At 45.3% G+C, this 25,493-nt stretch overlaps 1 protein-coding gene across 5 annotated transcripts in view; it reads left to right on the forward strand.

Annotated features, from left to right (window-relative positions):
- The first annotated feature begins 1,401 nt into the window (after positions 1–1,401).
- UACA (uveal autoantigen with coiled-coil domains and ankyrin repeats) overlaps positions 1,402–25,493 on the forward strand; it is a 49,481-nt gene continuing 25,389 nt past the window's right edge. For 2 of the 5 annotated variants that reach the window (XM_080982089.1, XM_080982090.1), the window contains exon 1: positions 1,406–1,730. In XM_080982089.1, coding sequence (XP_080838215.1) covers positions 1,608–1,730 — 123 coding nt within the window. In that variant the 5' untranslated portion in view covers positions 1,406–1,607. Of the gene's footprint in view, positions 1,731–7,858; positions 8,019–23,603; positions 24,002–25,493 lie in introns of those variants that run through there. The other 3 variants (XM_080982092.1, XM_080982091.1, XM_080982093.1) reach the window with 3 other exon arrangements.

The following is a 25,493-nucleotide window of genomic DNA, read 5'->3' on the forward strand; positions in this document are numbered from 1 at the left end:
TTCTTAGTCCTTCCTCTTAACACCAACTGGAGGTCAGCAAGTACAAGCTGCAACGTTCCTCCGCTATTTCTCTGCACACTGTCCTGGGCAACTGGAGACTTCAGAGTCCAGGTCCTAAAGGATATAAGAGCAATCTCCTGGATCAGGCTACAAGAGAAAGCGTGGGGGGGACACTATCCACTTTCTCCACACCATACATAATTTTATAAACTTCTGTCATGTCACCTCTTACAACAATGACCTTGAGCTCCCAGGAACCAGGATATGGAATATACTCCTGCAAGGGGTCTTTGGATGAAATCCAGTTCTGTTCAGCGGAGCTGTTTCCAGAGCAGAAAAGATAGGTTCCACCCTTTTTGGTTGAAGAGCCTGGTATAACAAAGAAATTATCTAAATAAATAAATTACAGTTTCCCAGGAGAGTGAGATGGCCATGAAATCCGTTGCCTCTTTTCTCCCGTCTTTTACTGGCCCTTTGTCCTCTGGCAGTGCCCTATATAACAGGAACAAAAATAACCCTATTCCTCATTTGTATCCTTCAGATGTTCCTGAAATAGGCATTGCTTGTCGCCTGGACCTGTCTCTGTCTCTCTGGTGGTTGAGGCTAATGGCACTAGAGTGTGGAATGAAAACGTTGGGTTATGGGAGGCTTTGGTGGTACAAAATCCTCTGCAGGTGGACTGGGGGCCTTTACCCCTGTGAAATGGCCTTTTAGCCAGGCTCCCTGCTGCCCAAGGCCATCAGTCAGCCGCTTGACTGGATGGAGATTTGAATCTGGTGCAATGCCCTCTGCTCCCTGGCCCCACTTGCATAGCCATGCTCTTGTTCAGCCCTCCCCAACCTGGCTGGGGCTGGTGGGAGTTGTCCGAAACACTAGGAGGGCAGCAGCACATAGCAAAATTCTGGAACTCCCTCTCACAGGAGACAGTGATGGTTTTAAAAGACGATGAGTCAAATTCATGGAGGAGGGGGCAATGGATGGCTACTAGCCACAATGGATCTGCTCTGCTTCTACAGTGGAGGCAACAATGCTTCTGAATACCAGTTCCTGGAAGCCACAGGAGGGGAGATGACTCTTGCACTCAAATCCCACTTGTGGGTTTTCCGCAGGTATCTGTGAGAACTGGGACGAGATGGGCCATGGGCCTGATCCAGCAGGCTCTTCTTAGGTTCTTGCTCTCTTAGCTTGAGGAAGGTTGGGGCAGGTTCTCTCTGGCCGCTCCTAAGCCTTCCTTGCTAACGTGCGTCCCAATCTCTTGCTCCACAGTTAGCTGTTTCTGGTACGTGTTTGAGAAAGTGCTGTGTTTTTTCAGGGCTGTTCCATTGTCCCAGCCCTTTCCTTCCTTTCCACCTCCTAGCAATCTGATTTTCAGCTTCCTGCCTCCACCGGGGCTGTTTTCTTTTCACTCTATCCATATCCTTTGCCGTTGCAACACATCAAATGGCCCACCGCTTTTTGCTCGACCTTTTCTCCCATACTCGGTGGTGGTGGTGGCGATGCGTGTTGGAGCAGCTTCCTGCACCATCTGCCTCTGTGATACCCGCAGAGCTTGCATACTGAGAAGCCCGCCTCTTGTCCCCTCTTGCTCTGTTGGCTGATTGGAGCCAATGATCCGGCGGACCAAGCTGCAGTGGAGGACCGAAGGCACAGTCTTGGCTGTCCCAGGGCTCTGCATCACCCATCCTTTCCTTCTCCACGTCCGCCAGAGTTCAAAGATGGCCTCTTTCTGGGTGAGGTTGCCGTTCTTTGTTCGCTGTGCCTTTGTGTTGAATCTTTACTGGGGGGTGGGGGCCAGGCTGGGGAAGTGGAAGGAGATAGGAGTCGGAGCTCTTTCTTTGCCTTGACTTCGCTTTCTGGAGGGGCTCAACTACGAGTGAAAGGTGGGGGTTGGCCAAGAATGTCTGTCCTGTTGTGACTTTTTAAAGAAAATCCTCCCCCCGCCCACTGTGTTTGTTTTGTTTTGGCTGATGCAGCCAGCATGACCAAGTCATGGAATCATAGAATGTAGAGTTGGAAGGGATCCCAAGGATCGTCTAGTCCAAACCCCTGCACTGCAAGGATCATGACTAAAGAATCCCTGACAGGTGGCCACCCAGCCTTTGCTTAGAAATCTCCAATGAAGGTGTGTTTACACCTTCCGAGGTTGTCTGTTTCACTGTCAAACAGCTCTTACAATAGGCTGGGCTTGCTTTCATCATGTATTTCTACTTAAATCTTCTTAGATCTGGGATGGGGAACCTGTGGTCCTCCAGATGTTGCAGGACTTTGAATCCTTCCTATCTTTGTCCATTGGCTGTGTTAGCTGGGCTGATGGAAACTGGACTCCAGCAACTTCTGGAGGGCCATGGGTTCTGCCCCTACCTGATTCAGATGCTGCGTTGGGGAGGCCAGAAGTTGCCCTGAACCAGAGTCTGCGTTTAAACCGGCGGGCACCAGGTTGACAAAGGCTGTTCTGTGCTACTTAAGAGTGTGAGCCTCAATCTGACACTGCTGCTAAAGTTCCCTTTCTGCTGGAGGAGATCAGCGAGGAATCTGTACAGTGGCCTCGTGCCACGACTGTCCAGGCCACTCCTAAGGCCAACACAAAAGGTAAGGCCGAGTGTTGGCAGCATAGCAAGAGAGGATGTGGCCTTAGTTGGATTCCAGTTCTGAAGCAAGGGTCAGTGCCCTGAGGGTAGCATCCTATTGCACTGTATTTGGAATACTGTGTGCAGTTCTGGTTGCCTCGCCTCAAAAAGGATATTGAAGAGTTAGAAAAAGTTCAGGAAAGGGCAACCAAAGTGATCAAGCAGAGGGAGCCACTGTCCTATGAAGAAAGGTTGCAGCATTTCAGTGTAGAGAAAAAAGGCGAGTAAGAGATAATAGGATAGAAATTTATAAAATTGTGCATGGGATTGAATTAGAATAGAATATTCTAATATTCTAATGCATGGCATGGAGAAAGTGGATAGAGGAATGGTTTTCCTCCCTCTCTCATCTCACTAGAACTCGTGGACATCCAGTGATGCTGAATCAGCAAGCAGAATAATAGAACTGGAAGGTATCATCTATTCCAACCTCCTGCAATGCAGGAATCTTTTGTGCAATATGGGGCTCGACTCCATGGCCCCGAGGTCAACAGTCTCATGCTCTGCCGACTGACTGTTGGGAGATTTGGGATAGATAAAAAGAAAGGACTTATTCACACAGTGCATACTTAAAGTTATTAAACTTGCTCTCACAAGAGGCACTGATGGTCAGCAATGGCTTTAAAAGAGGAATGGGCAGATGCATGGAGAATAAGGCTATCAGTGACTACTAGCCATGATGGATCTGCTCTGCCTCCACAGTTGGAGGCAGCAGCAAGGATTTTGAGTACCAGTTGCTGGAAACCGCAGGAAGTGAGGGAGCTCTTATGCCTGAATCCTGCTTGCGGGTTTCTTACAGGCGTTACAAATGTGGCTTTGCCATACAACAGCATGTGCAAGGTTGCAAGCGGGGAGGTTCTCCTACTGCTAAAAGGTCATCTCCCCCACCTTAACTGGTGCTTTGGGGCTATAGCAGCAAAGACATTGCTTTGACGTTGGAGATAGACCTAGGTGCCCTTCACCTCCATCAGCCCCAGCCTCCTACAGCTGGGAGGGACTGCCGGCAATTGTAGTCCAAAATGCCTGGGGCGCCCCAGTTTGTGGAAGGGCAGTACTAGGGGACGGTTCCCTCGCTTCCAACTTTTTCTTCAGGTTCTCATTAACACTTGAGCTGTGCAAGGATGGATTACTGGCTGAAGTGTGTTAGGCTAAGCTGGATAAGTGTCCCTGTGACTAAACCTTGGCTTGCACACTTCTTGTTGCTTATGACGGGCCAATTTGCTCCTAATTCGTCCTGATGGTGGTGGGGAGAGAGAGGGCGCGGGGCCAGGGTGAACATAGTTGTGCCTTCTCAATGTCCAAACTGTAAAAGCATTTCCTCTGGACTCTGGAATCTTTCCTTCCAAATGCCACTGGCTTTCTAACTTGAGCAGCGGTGCAGGCTGCTTTCCATCCCGTTTGAAGGCAGATTTCAGGCAACACGGGGGGAAGGTTTTGACCCCAAAGGAGCATGCCTCGGATTGTTGTGGCCGTGTGTCACCCGGCAGGTTAAGTTTACAGCGTGTCGTGCAATTGCCTTATTTGTATTGGACAAGGGAAAACAAACGAGGCAGGAGACGGGAGAGCTGTCTGGTATGTTCTTGATGCGCCCCAAACTACAAATAGCCCACAGTGGCGGGGTTGGGGGGGGTGGAGGAGGAGGCATGGGGCATCTCAGCCACAAGCGTAGTGCTACTTTTAAAATGATAAATATCACGTCTGTAACCTCCTATAATTTTAGGTCACCCGCAAGCATGGCCTGAATTCCTAGCATGGGGGCAGGTATAAAATTAGAGGATTTATTTTCAGATTGTGGCCGCTCTGTTGGGGGTCTTGAATGCGGGGCTTTTCAGAAAGCTACACTCTGATCAAGGTTGGCCCTCGGTGATTTTGTTGTCAAATCCTGGGAGGTTTAATATGGCAATAAATCTGCAAAAAAAAAAAAAGTGGGGGGGTCTTCCCCAAGCATCTTGTATTCAAAAAAACAACAGCTTTTCTCCCTGTGTGCAGCACTTTAAAACGGACAAACTGCATCTTGGCATGAATTGCAATTGTTGGAGTAGTTGAGAGTAGGAACCCATTGCTAGTCCCTGTCTTTGCAATGATCATGTTTCCTTTTTTCCTTCCTGCATTTATACCTCACCTTTTCCCTCCAAGGATCTCAAAGTGGCAGACATGGTTCTCCTCATTTCACTCCCACAACAACCCTGTGAGGTAGGTTAGGCTGAGATGGGGTTGCCATACATACGGAATTTCCTGGACATAGCCAGAATACTGCAGTTGGAAGCAGTGTCTGGGCGGAAATCCAGATGTATGGCAACCAATGTCAGAAGTCTAGATTTTGGCGATTTTCCTGAAAAATGGCTCAAAAACTTCTTCTTTTTTGAGATTTTGCAAAAAAAAGCTAAACAACTTTGGGCAATTTTTTTAAAAAGTTCAACAACTTTTGTGTTCGGATTTTCACTTTTTGAAATACAGTGGTACCTCGAGTTAAGAACTTAATTCATTCCGGAGGTTTGTTCATAACCTGAAACTGTTCTTAACCTGAAGCACCACTTTAGCTAATGGGGCCTCCTGCTGCCGCCACACAATTTCTGTTCTCATCCTGAAGCAAAGTTCTTAACCCAAGGTACTATCTCTGGGTTAGCAGAGTCTGTAACCTGAAGCGTCTGTAACCCGAGGTACCACTATATTGCAAAATTAGGCTGAGAGGTGTTGATGGGCCCAAGGTCACCCAGCTGAGAGCTTCATTGCAGAGTTGGGATTTGAACTCAGGTCTCCCAGATCCTCATTAACATTCTAACTACTATACCAGCAAGAGGATTCTGTGAGTGTTCCCGTAGTTTTTTGGGGGCCAGGCTTATCATGCATTATTATCTAGACACCTCTTGCTAGCACCAATCTTCTGCTTGTGCAAATAAATGGTTAGCAGCCTTTATGGCACGGAGCTGCTGGCTATTCCTGTGCTCAGAACAAGAACTGTTTGGTGGCACTGAGAGATCTCGGAACATTCAGAGGGTTTGCAGCGATGGCTTTGTAGCTCGTAAAGAACTCCAACCTCCCCCGCCCCATCCCAGTGGATTTTCTTGTCTCCTCCTATTGCACAGACCTATGTTTGCAATCGCATGCTAGAATCATAGAATTGTAGAGTCGATGGGACCCCAGGGGCCATCTAGTTCAACCTGCTGCAGTGCAGGAATCACAGCTAAAGTATGAATGAGAACCGGCCCACCTGTATACAGAGTCTTGCGGCAGCTGAAGTGGATGCTCTCAAGGCAAAGCATCGTGAGGCTTAGATGCGACAGACGGGCCCTGATAAGTCAGTTATGATCTAAGCTGTTCCCCGGGGTCTTGTCTCATTTTGCTAATGGCTTCATATTTTAGATTTCAGCTCCATATGTGACTTTAATTCTTCTGCATCAGCCTTCCCTAAGCAGCCAGCATGACCAGATGGAGCAAGCCTGTTTTCTGCTTCTCCAGAGGCTAGGGCCCGTACCAGTGGATTCAAATGACAAGGAAGAAAATTCTGACTTAGCATTAGGAAGAACCTCCTTGATGGTAAGAACTGTTTGACAGTGGAATGGACTACGACTCTCCTTCCTTGGAAGGTTTTAATCAGAGGTTGAATGGACATCTGTCAGGTTTTATTTAGCTGTGATTCCTTTATTGCAGGGTGTTATACTAGATGACCCTTGGTACCTCTTCCAATTCTACAATTCTATGATTCACAGTCACTGCCTCTGTGACTCCTCTCCTTTGTCAGAAGCTCTCCAGCTGTGTGGAGATCCTGGTAGGGAGAGTGCCCAGGTGGAAGGGACCTGATGAGGCCTCTTAAGAGCTAAACTCCTCCTGCCTGCAGCGTCTGCTCCCCATCCCCCAGACATTTAAGCTTCTCCTTTGAGATTCTTTCCTGAGCCCACATGGAAGGATCCTTTCTAACTGCAGTGTGGGGAAAAATTGGGTTTCTTTTCCCATGGTAAGCAACCCTGATGAGATAGGCCATCAGATCTTGTGGAAAGCATTTAACCCTTTGGAAAGAGAAGCTGCAGCCCAGAAAGGACTAAGCATTTGCTCTGCATGCAGACAGTCCCTGCCATGCTGGTTTGTAGCCCAACACATCTGGAGGGCATCAAGCTGGATGAAGGCTGGGTTACATCAATGCCAATTCCAGCCAGCTGGTAGTCTTACCACAATGGGTGTCCTCACAGTGGACAACCAGGTGTCTGTGGGAAACGCACGAAAGCCCTCTCCCCTCCTGTGGTTTCCAGCAATCAGTACTTAGAAGCATTTCTGCTGCCAACTCTGGCAGCAGAGAATAGCTTCCCCAGCTAGTAGCCATCGATAGCTCTCTCCTCCATGAATTTCTCTAATTTTCTTTTAAAGCCATCTCAATTGGTAGCCACCCACTGCCACTTCCGGGACTGAGTTGCAGAGTTTAACCATGTGCTGTATGAAATAGTCCTTCCTTTTAATTTCCGCTGAATCTCATGGGCGTACCACATATTTGTAGGGGAAGGGGCAAACTTTTTTGGGGGGGCCCAGAACCTTAGATTTGTATTGATTTGGGGGGCAACTGCCCCCCTGGGCTAAGCCCATCCTGGGCCTTGACCCATAACTATCAATCGCACTTGCACCCTTGCCCCATGGGCCTGTGGCTGGTGCCCTTTCAGGATGCAAGGGTGGCCATGCAGGCCACACATCCAGGCCTACTCAGCTTCAGCATGGTTGGGGGGGGGGTCGTCTCTTTGGCAAATTTATTTATTTGTTATGATTTTATAATGTATATAAAACAGACAAAAAGATTTAAAAAAACCTATTAAATGGGCACGTAGAATGAGTTGGACATGAGTTAAAACAGCAAATCCAAGATAAGATTGTGAACTTTAGCAGATCTTAGCAATGCGAGCGTTCGATGCGCCACTGATTCCTGGCTATTTCGCCCGCGCTATGCCAGGCGCGGAGGGCAGCCCAACCTGCCTCCTACCGGGGCGGCTGTAGCTGCCGCTCCTCCAGCGCAGGGTCCGCGCGGCCCTTTTTAAATCTGCCCAGCCTCCCGCCTCCTCCCCGCCTAGAGGGCGTGGCCCCACAGGTACCTGGCCAGCCCCGCCCCTCTCCCGACCCAGGTACGGAGTCCTCGCTCAGGGAGCCGCTTGCCGAAGGAGACCAAGGAAGTCCCGCCCTTCCCCCGAGGATCCGCCTCCCCAATGGCTGCAGCGGGGGCCTGGCCGTCTCCCATTGGCCGGGTGTGGGTGGAGGGGCGGGGCGAGGAAAGGGGCGCCGGCGCCGAGCGTCGTCCCGTCCCGAAGTCTGAGGGGCAGCGGTGGCGGCGGCAGTAACATCATGAAGAGCCTCAAGTCCCGCCTGAGGAAGCAGGAAGTGTCGGTGGCGGGAGGCGGTGGCAGCCTCGGGGGGGTGAGTGGCTGGGGGGGGAGGGCCAGGTGAGGAGGGCGCTGAGGGGGCGAGAGTGAGGGGCAGCCTCAGGCCAAGGGAGGGGGAGGGGCAGCCTCAGGGCAAGTGGGGGCAGAGGGGTGGAAAGGGAAAGTGGGGAGAACTTGGGGGGGGGCTCTGGCATGCAGCTCCCGTCTTTCCAGGGGATACAGCGAGGGAGGTAGTTGGAGGGTCGTCTGGAAGAGGGAGGGAAATGGGGTAATGTGTGACCCACAAAACGGAATGGGGGGAGGGACAATAGGAGCAGCAGCAAAGTCACGCTCTTCCTTGTTTTGACATATTTTTCTCAAAGCCCCCGCGCTCGCCCTCTTTTTTTTTTTTTTTTTGTGGGGGAGGATGGAGATCCAAATCCCGAGGTAGGAAAGTTTTCGCCCTTAATCCAGTTGCCACAGATCTCTCCCTCCCTCCCTCCTTCCCTCCCTCTCACTGTTGCATGGGTTGCACTTTCCAGGGCAACGTAAGCTCTGCATTTGTTGTCACACACACACAAATAAAAAGCTGAATGAGTTTGGCCCTCCTCCTGATGCTGGTGCTGGCAGAATTTACGTGCAGTTGAGAAGGCCTCCCCTGCATAGCGATCCTCTGCACTTGCTGAGCAAAGCTGAAATAGGAGCACCCAGGAAATGTTCTGTGAGAGCAAAAGAGATGGAAAGCTGCGTGCCATGTTTTTGAAAATAAGTTCATCTGGGAAACTGTTCAGCCGCTCTCGAAGTGAACTAAAAAGGCTTCTTGGTTAAACTGCTTCCCTTGAAAGCACCAAAGTGAGTTGTTGAACACTTTGTGCATTCAATTTCCCCCCCTGAAAATGTGTTAAGAACTTTTTTAAAAAATATGGATACAGGCATGATGAACATTATCTTAATTAAGTTTGACATGACTTCACAAAAGATGAAGATTTATTGTATCTCAGCCCAAAGTGTGTTGTTGTCATCCATCTGTCTCAAGAGACAATGGAGTGTGTCCCTGGGGGTGAAGTCAAACTGTTGCAGTAGTGTGTATGGTTGGAAATAAGTTTCATTGCTTCCAGCCAGACATACTTCCAACTATGTAGATTTGAGACAACAGCCATAAAATGATTAATTATGCTTTCTTTGAATATACATTGGAAAGGGCCCTGTTCTCTTAAGTTGTTTATTGGTTCTCAAACTTTTTTCAGCAAACCACTTAAGAAACTTTTTTTTGTTCTGTAAAGCAAAGCACATGTTTAACTAGTATCTTAATAACCATAGTATTGTCTTTTCTAATGTGATGAATGTACCTGTTCTTGTGAACAAAAGTTATTTGAAGTTGGGTTTGTCAGTTGCAACATTTTTCCTGCTTCTGTATTTAGACTTGAGGTGGAGTGATGAAAATCCCATATTGCGCTAGTGCTGTTGTATGAAAATCATGGGCCATAGTCTGTTTAGTAATCTGGTCCCAGCTCTAAATGGTCTTGTCAGTCATCAAAAAAGAAGAAGAAGAAATCCAGTTGTTCCACAGCTTTTCCCAGGACCACCTAAAGGGAACTTGCAGTTCACCAGTGATCTGTGACCACTGTTTGAGAACCTCTGATGTGTCTGATCCACAGCCTGAATCCATTTGTGTGCCTCTTACTTCACATTAACGTCTGTGGGAAGTGAAGTAAGCAGGCAGGTGAGGCAAACCTTGATGACTTCAGGGCAAGTACTGGAATTTCACGGTAGAGTTGTGTACCTGTTAATGACTTTGGTTGTCATCACAGTGACAAGACTCTGAGATACTTGACAAGATACATGCTAAATTAGTCATCTTTAATTTGGCATGTCGGAAAACCACACTCTTGTTACCAGGAAGGGAGGCACCTCAGGGTGAATTCACATGGGAAGAGATTGAGGTTATGTGTTGTGTTGGGGTCTGAGAGGAAGGCGCTGAATAATTTGTTTGAGGACTTTGTTGTTTTTTTGCTTTGATTGCATGACAGATAATCTATAATTATTCCTTCATGCTCCATAACTGTGGAGTGCATCTCCCCCCCTCCAGTATTTTTCATTAGCTGCTGCTGGTGGCTGTCACACACCTTTAGTGTGCTGTGTTTGGTGTCAGTCTCTCCTTCAGTAAAATCTTCTCAAATTGTTGGTAGTCTTTGACCAATCCCCAGAAAATGATGCTCCCATCCATCATTGGAACAGCTTGATGCTGAGGCTTTGGAGCTGCTTATGTCACAGGGGAACTTTGCAGCTCTGTTTCTTTCTTGCTATGAGGCGGCACATAAGTCCATGTCTAACCTCAGTTCTTTTCCCCTGCTGCTCTTATAGAATAGGAATAGAGCAACCTCTCTCACAAACTTGATGAAATGAATTCATTTCTCTTGCAAAAGGTGTTATATGACCTGCGGGTATACGGTGGTATATAACTTCAATAAATAATAATAAGTAATGATAATATGGAAATGAATGAAGGTGTGAAAATGGAACAAGGTGTATTGCCTCCGTACTGAAGTGCGTTCATAATTAGAACATGTTTTTGCTTCTTGGTGTTATGGATTGTTAATATATGGGAGAAAAAGTGGTATTGGGAACCTTAACATTGGGCTGACTGTGATTGTGAAAGCAACAGTAGAGCTGAGCAAGCTACCCTCCCCCCCCCCCGACAACATGTTTTTTAGATTAAGACTTATGCATATGCATATAAAGTTAAAATGAGGTATAAAACATATCAACCTCTATACTGAGGCAGAACCTTAAATATTCATCAGATTATGGTCAGAGTAAAATAAAGCCACTTGTGCACCCTTGACCAAATCCCTTTCGGGAAGGTGATGGATGGCTTTTGGCAAGCTGTTGAAATTTGTGACTTCTAGAGTGAGTCAATAAATATGCTAGAGGGAGGAACTTTCTAACCTGCTCAGGGACCCTTAGGGTGAAGAGTGAATAATAAATTAAAAGAACTTGTGTACACACAAACTCGTTCTTTAGAAGTAGCTCATTTTTTAAAGATTTTGCCAGACTTATTTTGCTATGGAACCTGTTGGTCTAGGCTGTTTTGACACATTCATGCCCACTGAACCATAGCTAGTGTAGACTCCAAAAGGGTGGAATCTCCTTTGCCCATTATTAGCTTACCTGACCACATACATCAATCATTAGTGCTGTATCAGCTGTTTGGAAGAACAAATTCTTATTTACAAAAACTCATTTGCTTTGTTGTCTGGAAATTATTGCTGCTTGCCAAAGGCATCCAGACCAATGCAAGCCAGTACTGTAGACATACAACCTGAGACATTGTCTCAGCATTCTTTTCTTCAAACTTATCTCCTGTTTTGATTCAAATGTTGAAAATATGAGCGCTTAAGGAGGGTTTTCCTTGAGGCGTTTGTGGCACATTTTTTTTTGTGTATGCATGTTTTGCACATGAAATAGTGCTAGGGTTGTGCCCATTGTGTGTGAGAACACACATTTGGGATGTGTAAAGTGAGAAGATGAGGTGTGTAGGAAGTGCTTGGGTTTTGTTGCATTAGGAAGGTAATTCACTTATTTCATAACATCTCAAGGCAAGCAACTCTTGCTCTCAGCCTACTTTTGAATTTGGAATAGGCTGCAAACCAAGGAATCAAGTTGGCTTGCTATGCCTACTTTGGCTAAAATGGATCCCCTCAAAAGGAAGGCGGACAGGGAAAAATTCAGAACTGTCATAAACTATATAAATGGTTGTAACTCTGATTTCATGAGGGCTAATGATTGACGTTGAGATTCATGCAGGCAGAACTCAGAGCTTTGCCCATTGAGATGGTTGCTGAAAATCTGCATATACTCAGGACAGTGAAAGATGAAGTGTTGTGTGTTTAGGCCAGAAATGAGGAACACAGAGGACACATTTGAGGAGGACAGTTTCCTCCTAGAATATGCCAGCAACTCAGAGAAATGTAGCCTCTTCATTGCAGTCGGACTTGGCAGTATCTGACTGCACACTGAAGTTAGCCTTTCTGTCAGTTGCTGAACTTTGCTCCTAATGTAGATCTTCTTTCTGGGCATTTTTTTTTAATCACAACTGGATTTTGCCCCATGAATTGTATCTTGTGGAAAAGTACTTTTTGAGACCCATGACTCCACCCGCCTGATACAGCTTTTACACAGCAGCAGAAGCAAGGAGGGGCTCTTGCTGTGTGAGTTTTCCATTTCATTGATCAGACTTTGGCTATTGCATGCTGCAATTTCTGCTGTGCCTGGATTAATTACTGGTCATAAGCTTGCATCACTCATTAATTAGCAACGTTGAGGCAATCCGAGGTCATTTGTGTCTGTAGTCATAGAAGCCAGGCCCAGTGTGTAACTATGGGAATGCTGTTATTACCTCCTCTTTTTGAAACAAAGATTCCCATTCTGTACTCCTTGAATTTAAAAGCAGCCTTCACATTAGCTGGCATGCTTGCTCCATGACGATATAAATATAATATAACTGAGAAATGGGCAGTTTAGGTTTGTTTTGCCAGATTTACTACTTGCCTGCTACAACCCCAAGATCCACCAACCAGAGCTGGGTGCAAAAGATGGTTGGAAGAAAAGAACAGAGTGCCTCCAAGCATAGAAATTTTTTTTCAGTACCAGACTTGAGCTCCTTTCTTTCACACACACAAAAAATGCTGCTCCTAATTCACTTCCTTCATTTTGGCAGCCTAATTTGGGTGGAAAAGGTCCCTTTGTTATTGCTATTGGAGTCAGCAACCCATGTAGATCTATTGCAAGTCTCCCAAGAGATCTACCAGTAGATCCAAATCTGCCTTCTACTCACCCTTGATGTAATTTATTAAGTTTATAGTAATGCTGATCACAGTTCTGTTCTTAAATTTCCCCAGATCAGTTAGGGGTGGGGGTGTGTGTGGAGGCAGTGGAGTTTGAATTGGGGCACAGGGTTATCAGCACATTCAGTGGGCAGCTTCCTTCCTTTGTTCAGATTTTGCATTCAACAAACAGCTTTGTGGAGACTCTGCTGACCCTTAATGTGATCAGATGAAAGGGAAAGGTGGCCCTTTTCTTGAGAGCAAACAGAATGCTGAGCATCTGATACTGGCTATGCTGACAGCCTTAGCTTTCCTGCAAACGGTTTACATAGGTTTGCACCTTGGTTGCCATCTTGGTTTAAAAGTTCTTGGAAGAGAGTAGCAGTTAAGGTGGTGGTGTTGTAGGAGGAATTGCTTACTTCAAGGGCCAGAAACCTCATGCAATTGTCACACTCTTTGTAACACTGTTGTTGTTCTTTGTAACACCTGGTATTGGTTTTTATTTTATTTTCTTAAAACAAACCTCAGCAGAGTGTTTATTTTTTGTTGTTTTGCTTCTGTGACATAAGCCACTTGAGTGTGATAGCAATAGTTTTCAAAAAACAAATGTATGCTGATTCCTGCTTTAAATAAGATGGCATTAGAGGACTACCAATTCCCTATGAAATTGGAAACTTTCCATACAGTTTCATAGGAAGGGACATTACCATGTTGCATCAATCCCAGGGGAACTTGTGGCCCCATTTGCATCAGAGATGGGAGCAGCTGCACACTTTCTAGCTGCTCCAAGCTATTTTTACCTGTAGGAGAAATAAACCATATGTTTTAAAGATGGATTTTGGACCACCTAGAATTTGGTGGAGTGTGGATTTCAGAGAGGGGCCATGTTCTAGTGTGCAACTCAGTCAGGAGTTGCAGGTCAAAAGAGCTAGCTGTGGAATGCAGACCACTGCACCCCCTTCCTCCAGTTCCTCCAGCATTCCCTACTCTGTGCTGCTCATGGGAATATGGATTTTATGCGGATATGTGTGGGGTCTTGATTGCTGTTGGCTGGATCAGTGATATTCTGTGCCAAATTGCACAGCTATTACTTTACTAACAAGTGATAGTGGACATAACCCTCCTTGTTCCAAGCTCAGGAGTCTTAACCCAACTGAAGGCAGATCATTGGCAGCTTCCCTGCAGAGTCCAGCGATTGCAGCTGAAGAGAATGTTGGATTTTCAGCTTTGCTTAAAAGAACTGAGGAGATCTGCCAATGAACGAAATCATTATGGCCAAGTTGTAGATTTCTTCTTGGGAGTCTCAACTGAGTCTTGCAACGGCATGTTTCCATGCTTCAGAATTACTTCAGCATGCTCTATTGCTCAGAAGCATACTTTACTGAACTGTTTACTGATGTGTGTTTGTGTGTTTTTCATATATAGGGAGTGGACATTTATGCAACTTCTTCTGAGAAGAAAAATGTGTGCCTTGAATGAAATGCTATTAGTGGTTAAATGTGTCAAGACTTGCCTGTATTAATTACAGGGTGGAGGGTTAATCTAAAACCTGCTGTTCTAGAGTACACTGTCAAGTCATTGCTCTTCCAGCAGGGGAGGGGCCAGTGCTGCTCACTGGTGGAGCAGAACCTGCTTTGCATAGGGAAAGTCCCAGGTTCAGCCCCCCAACATCACGGCAGCCTGATGCCCTCCAGATGTTTTGGAATAGGACTCCCGTATTCATGCTGGCTGGAGAGTTGTAATCCAAAACTCCTGGAGGGAACCAGATTAAGGAATGCTGATCCACAGTGAAAAACTGCCTTAGGTAGCACAGTTGGCAATGACTTTCCTCTACTTGAGAACCCTGCTAGCCAGAGAAGATGATACAGGCCTGACTTCCTGTAAGGCAGTTTTGTACACTCAGTGGATAGCTGCAGGCTTAGGCCTGTGATTCTTTGGCCTGCGCTTGCACTACATTCAGGTTTACCTGACTATTGCATAGGGATGTAAGGCGGCAGCCATCTCCATCCTGTCCTGCATTCATTGCAACAACAACAACAACAATAAAAATAGTAAAAATAATAAAAATAAATGTAATAAATTGCATTTATAGCCCACCTTTTTCCTCCAAGGAGCTCAAGGTGGCATACATAGTTCTTTCTCCAAGTCCTCATTTAATCCGCACAACAACCCTGTGAGGTACGTTAGACTGAGAGGCAGTGACTGGCCCAATAAGCACTGTTTCTATTCCACTACAGCTCTGCTTCCACTAAAACCTACCTTATTCATCATGCTGCCAGCTGTGGCTGAAATGTACACAATTAATTTCAGTGCATGTCAATGGAAGTAAAATGTCAAAAACAATGCAGGGAATAATGCAATTTAAGTAATGTTTGTGGGTTTAAAAGACAGCCCTAGCGAAAACGACTCCTATTTGCTTGCATGATTTTCAGTCCTGACCTCTTACAAACATGCACATTGTGGAAATTCTCTTAACTTTCCTACTTTTGAGTGAGGCTCTTAGGTCGGATTGCTTGCATTAGTATTCCAGCCTGCGCAAATCACAGGCACCTCCAAATCTGTCAGCTAAGCTCTGCTGGTTTCCCTTTGAAAGGGATATTTCCATTTTGTCTTTCCATTTCATAATCGGAAATAAAGCACTCTTGCCAGTGTGAGTGATGGCATGTAAACATCAGCTGGATTTAATTTTGTTTGTTTCTCAGACTGTGTAAGATTGGGGGGGGGTGCCTGTATATGGAGGTGGCAGTGGGGTCCTGTTTCTTTCCAAACTAAACATAAGCTTCAAACTCCTTTTTCTTGTGGGAAGAGTAGAAGTGTGTGAAAGTGCTTCCTCCTGTTGCTTTTGTGGGTGTTTGCTTGGAATTTATTCTACGCTCGAGAAGCCATCTCATAACTGATGGCAGACTTTCCTTATTCATTAAGGTGCCACAAGACTTATTCCTTCCACCCCACTTTGGTGAAGACACTGACAATTGCAAAACACGCACTTTATGAGCTGGGCAATTAAACTGAGAAAGCTGCCAGCTAATTGAGAAGGAGCAGGCTGTCCCTCCCACATGTAACAGGAAGGTCAGTCTCTTCCTGTGATGTTTTAATCTTTCTGGAATGCTCTCCTCCTTTGGCTAAATCGTGAGTTAGGGTGAATGTAGCTTTAATGATAAGAAAAAAGCAGTTCCCCAAATATTTTTCCAAGGGGACGTGTCTATGCTGGGTGAGGCAGGCTTGAGTTTGAAGAAACTTCATGGGAGAGTTTTAGTTCATTCTCAGGATTTGATGCCTATTTTTCCAGATGTGTAAGCAAATTTTCCTCAAGGCCAATTGGCTTGTGACCCTTCCATTTCCTCCCCACCCCTCCTTCCGTGTCCACTTGTAAAGATTTACTCATTTGCTTAAAGCATTCCTTGGTGTGGTGTAGTTCAGGCATTGCCAAGCTGGTGCCCTCCAGATCTTTTGTAACCACAATTCCCACCAGCTGTTGTACAAAACATCTGGAGGGAGCCAGCTTCACGAAGGCTGGTATAGCTTGTTCATCCCTCATCTCCACTTGCGGCACAGTCTAGGACTATATGGGTTGTATTCAGGTCCTAACCAAAGTTATTAATTTCAGAGAGTCTAGTCTGAAAAGAACTAGCATGGAATATCACAGTATCTGTTTAACTGTCAGTGATGCTGACATATTGAGGACCATGTATTGGGACTCCAAGCAGTTTGGCTAACTGTGCCCAGTTGCTGCTATGCCAATGACTTCCCCACTGCCCCAGTTTACCCCCAAATTCTCAGAATTGTTGCTACTGTATGCAGACTTGTGACTTAAAGAGCAAATCTGTTCTTAGATACACTCCACAGAAAAATATTTATTTTTGTGAGCAATGTTGGTATCCAATATGTTGCTTGCAGTGGTGTGCGGTGATTTTTTTTGTAGGGGAACAGTTAAGGCCAGAGGTGTCAGCTTGCAAGGACGATTGTGGGGGTGGGAGGACTGGGACGACAATGTGCACATGAGCGATGTTGCACACATGAGCATCGTACCTCCCTCCTTAAGCCAGGCAGAAGCTTCCCAGGCTTTGGAAAGGAGGTGCCAGGGGAATATTTAGGGAACTAGCCTAGTCCCCTGACCGCACCCCACTGGTCGCTTGATAGTATTAAAGCTATTTATTATGTTAAATGAGGTAATGAGAGACTGTATAGCAGAGGAAAACCCATAGAGGAAGAGCCATCTGCCTTGCGTGTAGCAGGTCCCAGGTTCATTCCCCAGCAGCTTTTCCAGGTAGGACTGTGAAAGACCCCATTCTGAAACCCTGGAGAGCTGCTGCCAGCCAGTGTGAACAAAACTGAGCTAGATGGACCAATGGTCTGACTCAGTATATGGCAGCTTCCTATGTTTTCCCCATGAGGAAGGCAAACGACCAGCAGTAGGTGGGGTCTACTGGAAATCATGACTGGTTGTGTTTATGATAAAGAAATGTGTATGGACTGAGTGCTGTGTGTGTTTCTGCATGGCTTCCAGAGTGTCATCAAGGTGGGGTGCCATCTACAGAGGCACTCGTTTTGGCAGGTAGCCCGTTTTAAAATAAAAGCTGCTGTGTGGTTGGAAGCCTGTGCCTCTGTGTGTCTTGGCAGGAGAATCACTAGTGTTGCTGTTCTCGTGCTACAAGTCCGGGCCATGAGGCAGGAAGAAGCAAAAAGGGGAGGGTGTGTGTGTAAACAAACAACCACTAATTTCACATGAGCATCTGTGGCAAAAACGACGGTGGAGGGAGAGATCTTGATGGCCCACATACACACTTTATACTGAGTTCCCCTTTGGCAGCAAATGCTGCTTAAGGATGAATAGTTGGGGCAAGGCGTGGTTACTAAATGCATGAGTGTGGGACCCCCTGCTGCTAATTCTTTCTGTGTGTAGTCTGGCATCATGTGAGGCAGGCTAGGGACATGCATAAACAAGTACAGCCAGTGCATTTGGAGAACCAGTGTGGTGCAGTGATTAGTGTGTTGGACAAGGGTTCAAATCCCTGCTCATCCGTGAAGCTCACTGTCTTGCAACCTCACCTTCCTCACAGGGCTGTTGTGATTATAAAATGGGGAGGAAGAGAACCTTAAGCTCCTTGGAGGGATGATGGGGTGGAAATGCAATGAATCAATTTAGCAAATTTCCAAATGAAGAACCTTGGGAATAGTGGGTTTCAAAATGCATGGAAGCATTCCATCGGATCTCAGTGAATTCCCAATCTTTGATGCAAACAGCGGCATTTGTCACTATGGCTAGTTCTAGTCAATTCCCACTATTATTTGAATATTCTTGATTCGGGTTGCACCTTGTATATATTTCCTTATGCTGATATCCTATTCCCTCCACCCACCCTAGAACCCAAGGTAGTATGCCTGCAGTTCCCAAGTAGTCTCCCATCCAGGAACTGACCAGAACCGGACCTGCTTAGCTTCAGCAAGGGGCCATGTAATGTTCCTCCCTGCATATTGACATCAGACAGGTGCCTTCATTGTATTCCTTCAGTGCCTGCTTAAAACTCCTTTGTTTTGGCAAGCCTTTCCAGAAATATAGAAGTTACATGTGTTTTAATATCATTTTAGCTAGTATGGAACTTAAGCCTCTTTTAAATATTTTTAATACCTATTTTTAACTTTTTTTATAGATGATTTAAATGCTTAATTTTATTTGGTTGTAAACTGCTTAGAGGTTTGAGTCCCCTCCCACTAAATCAAGTAGGATGTACATTCTGTTTAATAATAAATATGTTGGAGATTTGGGGTATGATTTATTAAATGTTACCCCGAAAATAAGTTCCCTGACAGATTTCATTGTAAGCCCTTGAGTACTCATGTTCCACTCATTCCTAGGTCATGTTGCTCAGCCTGATTTAGGATTTTATTGTGTTTGGATAATGTGTGTCTTGTTAGACTGGCTGCCTGGGTGTGATCAGAAGACAGAACAGTAATATGTTTAATAAAATTGAATCTGAATTTTTGCTTAAATTTGCAAAGCTGATGAAAAGAGAGGGCTTTGAGGGCAAGAGGTCATTGAAGAGATTAGCACCCGGCTGCATCACCCCTCGCTTTAGTTACTTGAGATCCCACAGAATGCCACTTTTATCAGTTATCTGTTTAATCATCCTGACCTTGTAGAGACTATCGGCTCCTTGGCACAGGATTGTGGGAGTCTGATGTCTCTTACAGGAACTCTGAAAGTAACTCAGTTTAAAAGAAACTTAATCAGTTGTGGAATTCACAGGGCAGAGAGTGACTGGAAGAGAGAATTACAGAGTAAGAAGTACACTATGTATCTTTCATAGAAATCCCTGGAATAATCTGGGAATGTCCCATGATTCTCCTGTTTACAGTTGTTCCACTTAGAGTTTCCAGCATTAGAATTGTCCCCTAGGCAATTTCTGGTGCATGGGCTAATAACTTGGTGCCAGGATACATTCCAGTTGCAGAGTTTTGAATAACATGCAGTGAGCAAAAACCTGATTCTGAAGTGTGGTCTAATCCTTGGAACAATGTGGTGGCAAAGCATAAGTACCACCACTTAAGCCAAAATCCCATAAAAATATATCAAAACATTAGTGTGACTTAATTGTGCTGGCAGATTATGCTTCTTACTACTTTTGCGGATTTTTGTGACGTAGAAACACGCAAGGTGGTGGGCGCTTCTTCATTTGAGGTTTTTCAACAGAGGTTAAATGGTCATCACTTAGGGATTGTTTAGCTGTGTGATTCCTGCATTGCAGGGGGTTGGACTAGATGACCCTTGGGTCCCTTCCAACACTTCAGTTCTGTGATTATATAAGGTTCCATTGGAATTGGAGCTGTAACAGTGCTCAGTGTATGTGGCTCAGAGATAAATGATTGTGACAGAGGAATAGAGCAAGAGATTTCAGTTTTCAAATACTATAAGAGGACTTCAGAAGCCCTCGCCAAGTAGCTCCTTTTGACTGGGGTGCATCTGTGTTGGGGCTTTTATGAGAGGGAGACCTCTCATTACCTTAACTGCAGGCCAGAAATTTACACTTGATTGGGTCTGCGGAGGTTACACTTCTGTTGTCACCCTTTTCTTTTGGCATTCAGTGATCACCACCATCTCTCATTTGGCATGAGTCATTAACTGCAAGAGAGATCACCTTACCAGTCCAGTTGGTAAGCCTTGTAAGGCAGGTGCTGTTTTTCTCAAGTTGAGAGCAAATGCTGAGGATTTATTAGCCTGTGGCCAGCTCCATTTGTAAGAGAACTTGACAAAAACTTGAGTTCTGCAGAATGAAAGAAGAAATGGGTCCAGTCTAGTGGCGGCCTTGATCCTCGCTGCTTGGATAATCTAGAAACTGGAAAACTTCAAACTCCTTAGAAGCAGCAGAAACTATTAATAGCCTTTATTGCTGGTAGCACCCAGTGATTCCAATTCTCTGTGTTCACAGCAGCTGTATGCCCTTTCCGCTGGTAATTTAAGAACATCCTGTCTCATTTTACCCTGATCTGCAGAAGTAATGCGTGCTCTTGGTACATTACATACCACAAACGCCTCTTTCTACCTTTACTGCAAGGTACTGTAAGTCTTTTAATATGTAGGCTCTCAAAAACCAAACAAGTTAGGAAGGATTTACCCCTTTTAAACAACAGGGGCTGCATTGGATGTATTGTGGGTGTCTGCAAAACTTTATAATCTGTTTCATGTTAGCTTTTGGTGCATAGCTGTCAACTTTTCCCTTTTCTTGCAAGGAATCCTATTCGGAATAAAGGAATTTCCCTTAAAGGGAAAAGTTGACCGCTATGTTGGTGATATGACATGTTCTAAGATCATAAATTTGTAGCATTGGAAGGGACCCTAAGGATCATCCAACCCCTTGGTGAATAGACATTCCGTTGTGGCGACTGTGACCTTCGTTTAAGGTATACCTAGCTTGTATACCTGAGTTTCTAACACTGCTTATATATAGTATAAATGTATAGCATTGTCAGCAGTTAGGATTTTCTGTGTTATTATTATCTTTAAATCTCACTCTCTTCAAAAAGAAGCTGAAAATGTCTAACAGTAATAAAAGCAACAAAACAACTGGCAGAAAAGAAACAGCAGCAGATAATGCTTTGTCAAGCATTAAAAGGAGAATAAACCCACCAGCAGGAGTGAGGTGGTTTCAGTAACTAACTGTCTTAGGAGTAAGCTCCATTGGACGTGGTAGTTAAAAGCCTTTTTAAACAAGACTAATGACCTCCTTCACATTTTTCAGGCTTCAGTGGTTAAAGAACTTAAACTTGCAGGAGACTTGCAACTTGGGCTGTATTCTGGTCAGGATGAGGCATGTCTTATGATTTATCCCCCACCTCCCAAAAAATCACTGCCTCGGTCTGCAGCAATTCCTTTACTCCTTATTCCCATTACACTGTGTCTGGTTTATCTATCCTGCAGACTTTCTTCACTCCTCTCACTATAAATATTCTTTGTGTTCTTTATTCTGGCCTACAGGAACCTGATTCAACCTCATTTTTCAATCCAAGCATCTTGCTTCCACCAGCCCAGGATTCAAAAATCCATACAGCTGGAATCGGGTTTGAGGTTATTTGGTCAACCATTTGCACAGCTGAGGTTCCGTATTTCTAAATGTTATTCACAGTCATTAATACAGCTAATACCATAAAACTTCCAAAAATAAACATGTGAATATCATGAAGACCACATTGAGACTATCACAAAAAATCATTATCAGACACACACACACACACACACACACACACACACACACCACCCACTCAAAGAAAGCAGAAAAGACGTGAGTACGTAATTTCACCCTAGAAGGGTATTTATTTAATCATGTATTTATTTAGGAGCAGGGGCAGTGGGAATGAGTTTATGGAACCAAAGTGGCAAAGAGCCCACCAATTCCTTGGGAGTATAATATTTTTCACCAGGTTGGAACCTGGATGTGAAATTCATTTGGCACCTGCTGTAGGCAGAAGGAAGCAAGATATAATGTGGCAAGTCAGGTAAACAACTTATTTTTAAGATCTTTGAAGCTAGTTTAATTTGCCCTTGAACTTTCTTAACATTATAAACCCAAATTGTGGTGGATTTACAAAATGACTTGCTGGTCCCGTTCATATGAGATTTTGCTAACCATTTCAGTTTCATTTTTCTTGGAATGTTGTTTTCGTGAGGAAAAGCTGCTGGGTTGCACAGCTGGTTTCCTAGAATATACCGTTTTCCAAGTTCACTCTAATGTTAAAGCAGGAAGCAGAAAGCAATTTAGCTTCTACTTTCCAGCGTTATGAGAAGTGGATGCACTTCTGCCTTGCCAGGGAAGCGAGTTCAGTTGTAGAAAATGACCAACAACCTTTGCAACAATGCAGTTTTGCATGGGTGGAATGGAGGCTGAGGGGAGCGTTGGTTGAGGCCAACAGTTCGCCTGTGTCTTGCATTGCCAGATCCAAGGCCAACAATTCATCTATGTCTCCAAGTGTTTTCGACATCAAGTATGCATACATACCCACTCAGGAAAAAGGAGCAGTAATGTTAGCTCACCTGCCCATACCTGGCACATCTCCTGAGTACTGCTGCAGTCTCTCGAATGTTATTTCTTTGGTGCAGCTTATCTGAGCCCAGGCACTGAGGCAAACCAAAGAAGCTGTCAATGGCCGCTCCCAGCTTTGAACCACCCAGCATCACCAGAGTGGTATCAGTGCAAGACCTTATTTAGGCAAGCATTTTGTGACTGGGAATGAGTGAGGGGATCCTTCTATTTTAAAATGCTGAATGTTGTTGTCCATGAGTCTTTTATGGGGGTGTGGGGGTAGGAGGAACTGGAGTTTGCCTATTGAATGGACAAATGTCCTCTGGTAGACCACCAACCGACCTCTGAGCCACCATTAGAACTTTCTAAGAAGGGTCACCTCAGCAAATTGTATTTTCAGTCCCTCTGTCTTAATAGTCTGGAGGGCTCTCCCCCCCCCCCGCATATTTCATGGGCTCCCTTTGGACCATTTGATCTGGAAGATTCAAAGCTGGTGTCATCCAACTGTGCTAAAGATGGCATTTTAAGAGTGTGCCTTCCTTGTTAAAACTGAAAAGGAGAAAAGGGAGCACTGCATCCCTAGCCCTGTTAATCACTGTGTTGTCTATTTGATGGTTTGACAAACCTCCATGGGGCTTCTCAACTAGCCAGCAAGGAGACAGCCTGGCAGCAAAAGTAAACTGAAACCTTCTTGGCTTTCAGAATGGGGTCCGTGCTTGTAAAAGGAGAGTTCTTTTTATTTATTTAATTTTTTTTAGAAAAGCAGGGGCACGTGTGTCTTCTAAATAAACATCTGAGATGCTTTTGTCAAAATAGACTCTTGCATTCCTCTCTGCTGGACGCAGTCATATGATTACAAAGCCGCGATCGGCTCTTAAGCTGTTGGGAGCCCGTACTGGTTAATGACAGGGGTCCCTGGTAGAACTGATCATGCCCTATTTTACAGTGGCTTAGTTTCCCTTGGAAAGTGTCACTTGAAAGCTAATTGGGCACAACATACTGCATTTGCTTCTTAGAGGGAGTGCAGCGCCTGGGTCAGTAGCACATGTCGCCCGCTCGTGGTGTGAGCAGTTTGTGCACATTCTTGCCTCTCTGGCCGGCAGCGGCCGTCACGTATTACTCACCGGTTGAGCATGCACTGGATATATTATTAGCTATTTCTTTCGATCGCTCAGCTATCAAGTACCGGGCAAATCAAAAAATAGCTCTGGACTGGTGTGAGACTGTCTGCATATTGTTTACAGGATATTTTGGAGCGGGGCAATATTTACTGTGTCTGAACTGCAGAGGCAGTAGTTGGCGCTACGGCGCAGGAGGAGTGAAAACAAAAGCCACGTTGGTGTTGGGCATCCCCCTCCTCCAGTGCCAGGCGGGGGCAGCTGCAGCAGTTGGCACAGCCCGCTGGAAGGGACGGTGCCACTTGGCACAGCCCTGTCCCTAGAAGCTGCCCAGTTGTCTTCTCAAGAGTGATGAAGTCTGAAGAAGACCCCGAAGACGGAGACAGCATGTCCGGGGATCCGAGCTAAGGGAAGAAGGACCAAGATGAATGCAGAAGGGCAGCAGAAATTCAGGTTGCACTGGGCAGCCCCCTTGGACTCTGGCTGTAGCTGAATGTCGGGTTTGCTGTTCACTCTTGGCAGCCAGGACTCGGGAACTCTAGAATGAGTTGCTGGTTTTCCTGTGCCCTTAAAAACACAGTAGGTATCGTCTTACGGCAGAGCAGCTTCCAACTTTTTGCCACAGCTTGCATTGTTCCTTCTCAATGTGGCCTGAATTGCAGCATTTGCTTGTTGTAGTATTCTTTCCGCTTAGAACTCTTTGTGAGAATTTCTCTTAATTTACGCCTTTTTGTGCAGTACAGCAGGTGAATTGAAGAGATGGATGATCTCGGTGCTGCACTCTTTATGGTAGATTTCTGTTCAGAGGAGTTGCTGGGCTTCTAATGTTTGAAATCCTTTAAATTGTAATCCTGTTGTCTTTATATCCCACCTTTATTCCATCTTGGAAGCTTACACCTGTGACAGACACACTGTTTGCAGCCCTCCAGGTATTTGCTTTGAGAGGAGCTTCTATTGGTGTATTTACCGTATCTGTTTAACTGTAACTGGGAATGTTTGACCAAACCATTCTAGTTATTCTATATACTTAGCATGCTGGAGCACTTGTGGGCTCTTAAGTTTTCAATGAAAGGAAATATTAATTGCCTAAACTTAAAAATGTCAAGTATGCTTAGGGAATGGGTAGAGGTCAAAAGCATTTATTTCAGTTCCTGGAAAGGGATGCATCACTTCTGCGTTCTGCACGAGCACTGCCCAGCATATTTTTATGCTAGGTAGAAATGCTTGCCATTGAGAATTCTGCTAGTTTGTCAATGACACAGATGTGCAGGAATATAGAAAGTGAAGAGACTGATATGGTGCTTCCAGTTGCTTTCTTCTTTTTGAAATGTGCCTGCTTGGGATTCCTTGAAAAGATTTATCAGGCTTTTTCAAAGTCAAATAGGACTTGATTTCTGCTGCAAGTGCTTGGTCCCAATCCTGAAATAGAGAATGTGGGGCACTTGTATTGGAGGGCCTGTGGTATTTAGCTCCTCAGGTGTTTGCCGTTTCTTCCCTGTAGGTGGTCCAGGTGAGGCTGTTTCTTCCCCATCCAAACTGAGTTGTGGCTTTAGAGTCGCAGTGGTGGTGGTATTTGAGAATTTTCTGGGAGAGGTTTTGCAGGCAAGAATTGGCCACCTGGGAACAGCTTAAGTGCCACTCATCTGCCGATGCTTCCCTGCAAATGCCCCCGTCACCCCCAAAATCACATGCATTAAAATCGGCGTAACATAAGCATCCTTAATTCCATGCTTGTTTCTTTTGAAATGTCTTGTTTGGCCTTCAGATGCTGGATGTTTTGATGACTCCAGAAAGGGTTCAGTAGGTCAGTGGTGCTGCCTTTGCTCCTTTGAAGAGCCCTAGAAGGGAGCGGCTGAAGACTGAAGGGCTGAGAGATGAAAGCAGGCTCGCCCCATACCACTATAATCCCATACAAGCCAGAATTAGCCGTGGGATAATCAAATATGACGTCCATTGGCTTTTGTGCAGTTTTTGCCTACTGACTTGGAGCAAATGCAAACGTGGAGTCCTGCTGCGGCCCCAATTCTAGATGGAAAGGTATACCTGGACATGCAGACCAACTTGTGGGTCA

The sequence above is a fragment of the Podarcis pityusensis genome, assembly GCF_964106645.2.
Source record: "Podarcis pityusensis genome assembly, chromosome: 14".
In the NCBI taxonomy this organism is placed as follows: Eukaryota; Metazoa; Chordata; class Lepidosauria; order Squamata; family Lacertidae; genus Podarcis; species Podarcis pityusensis.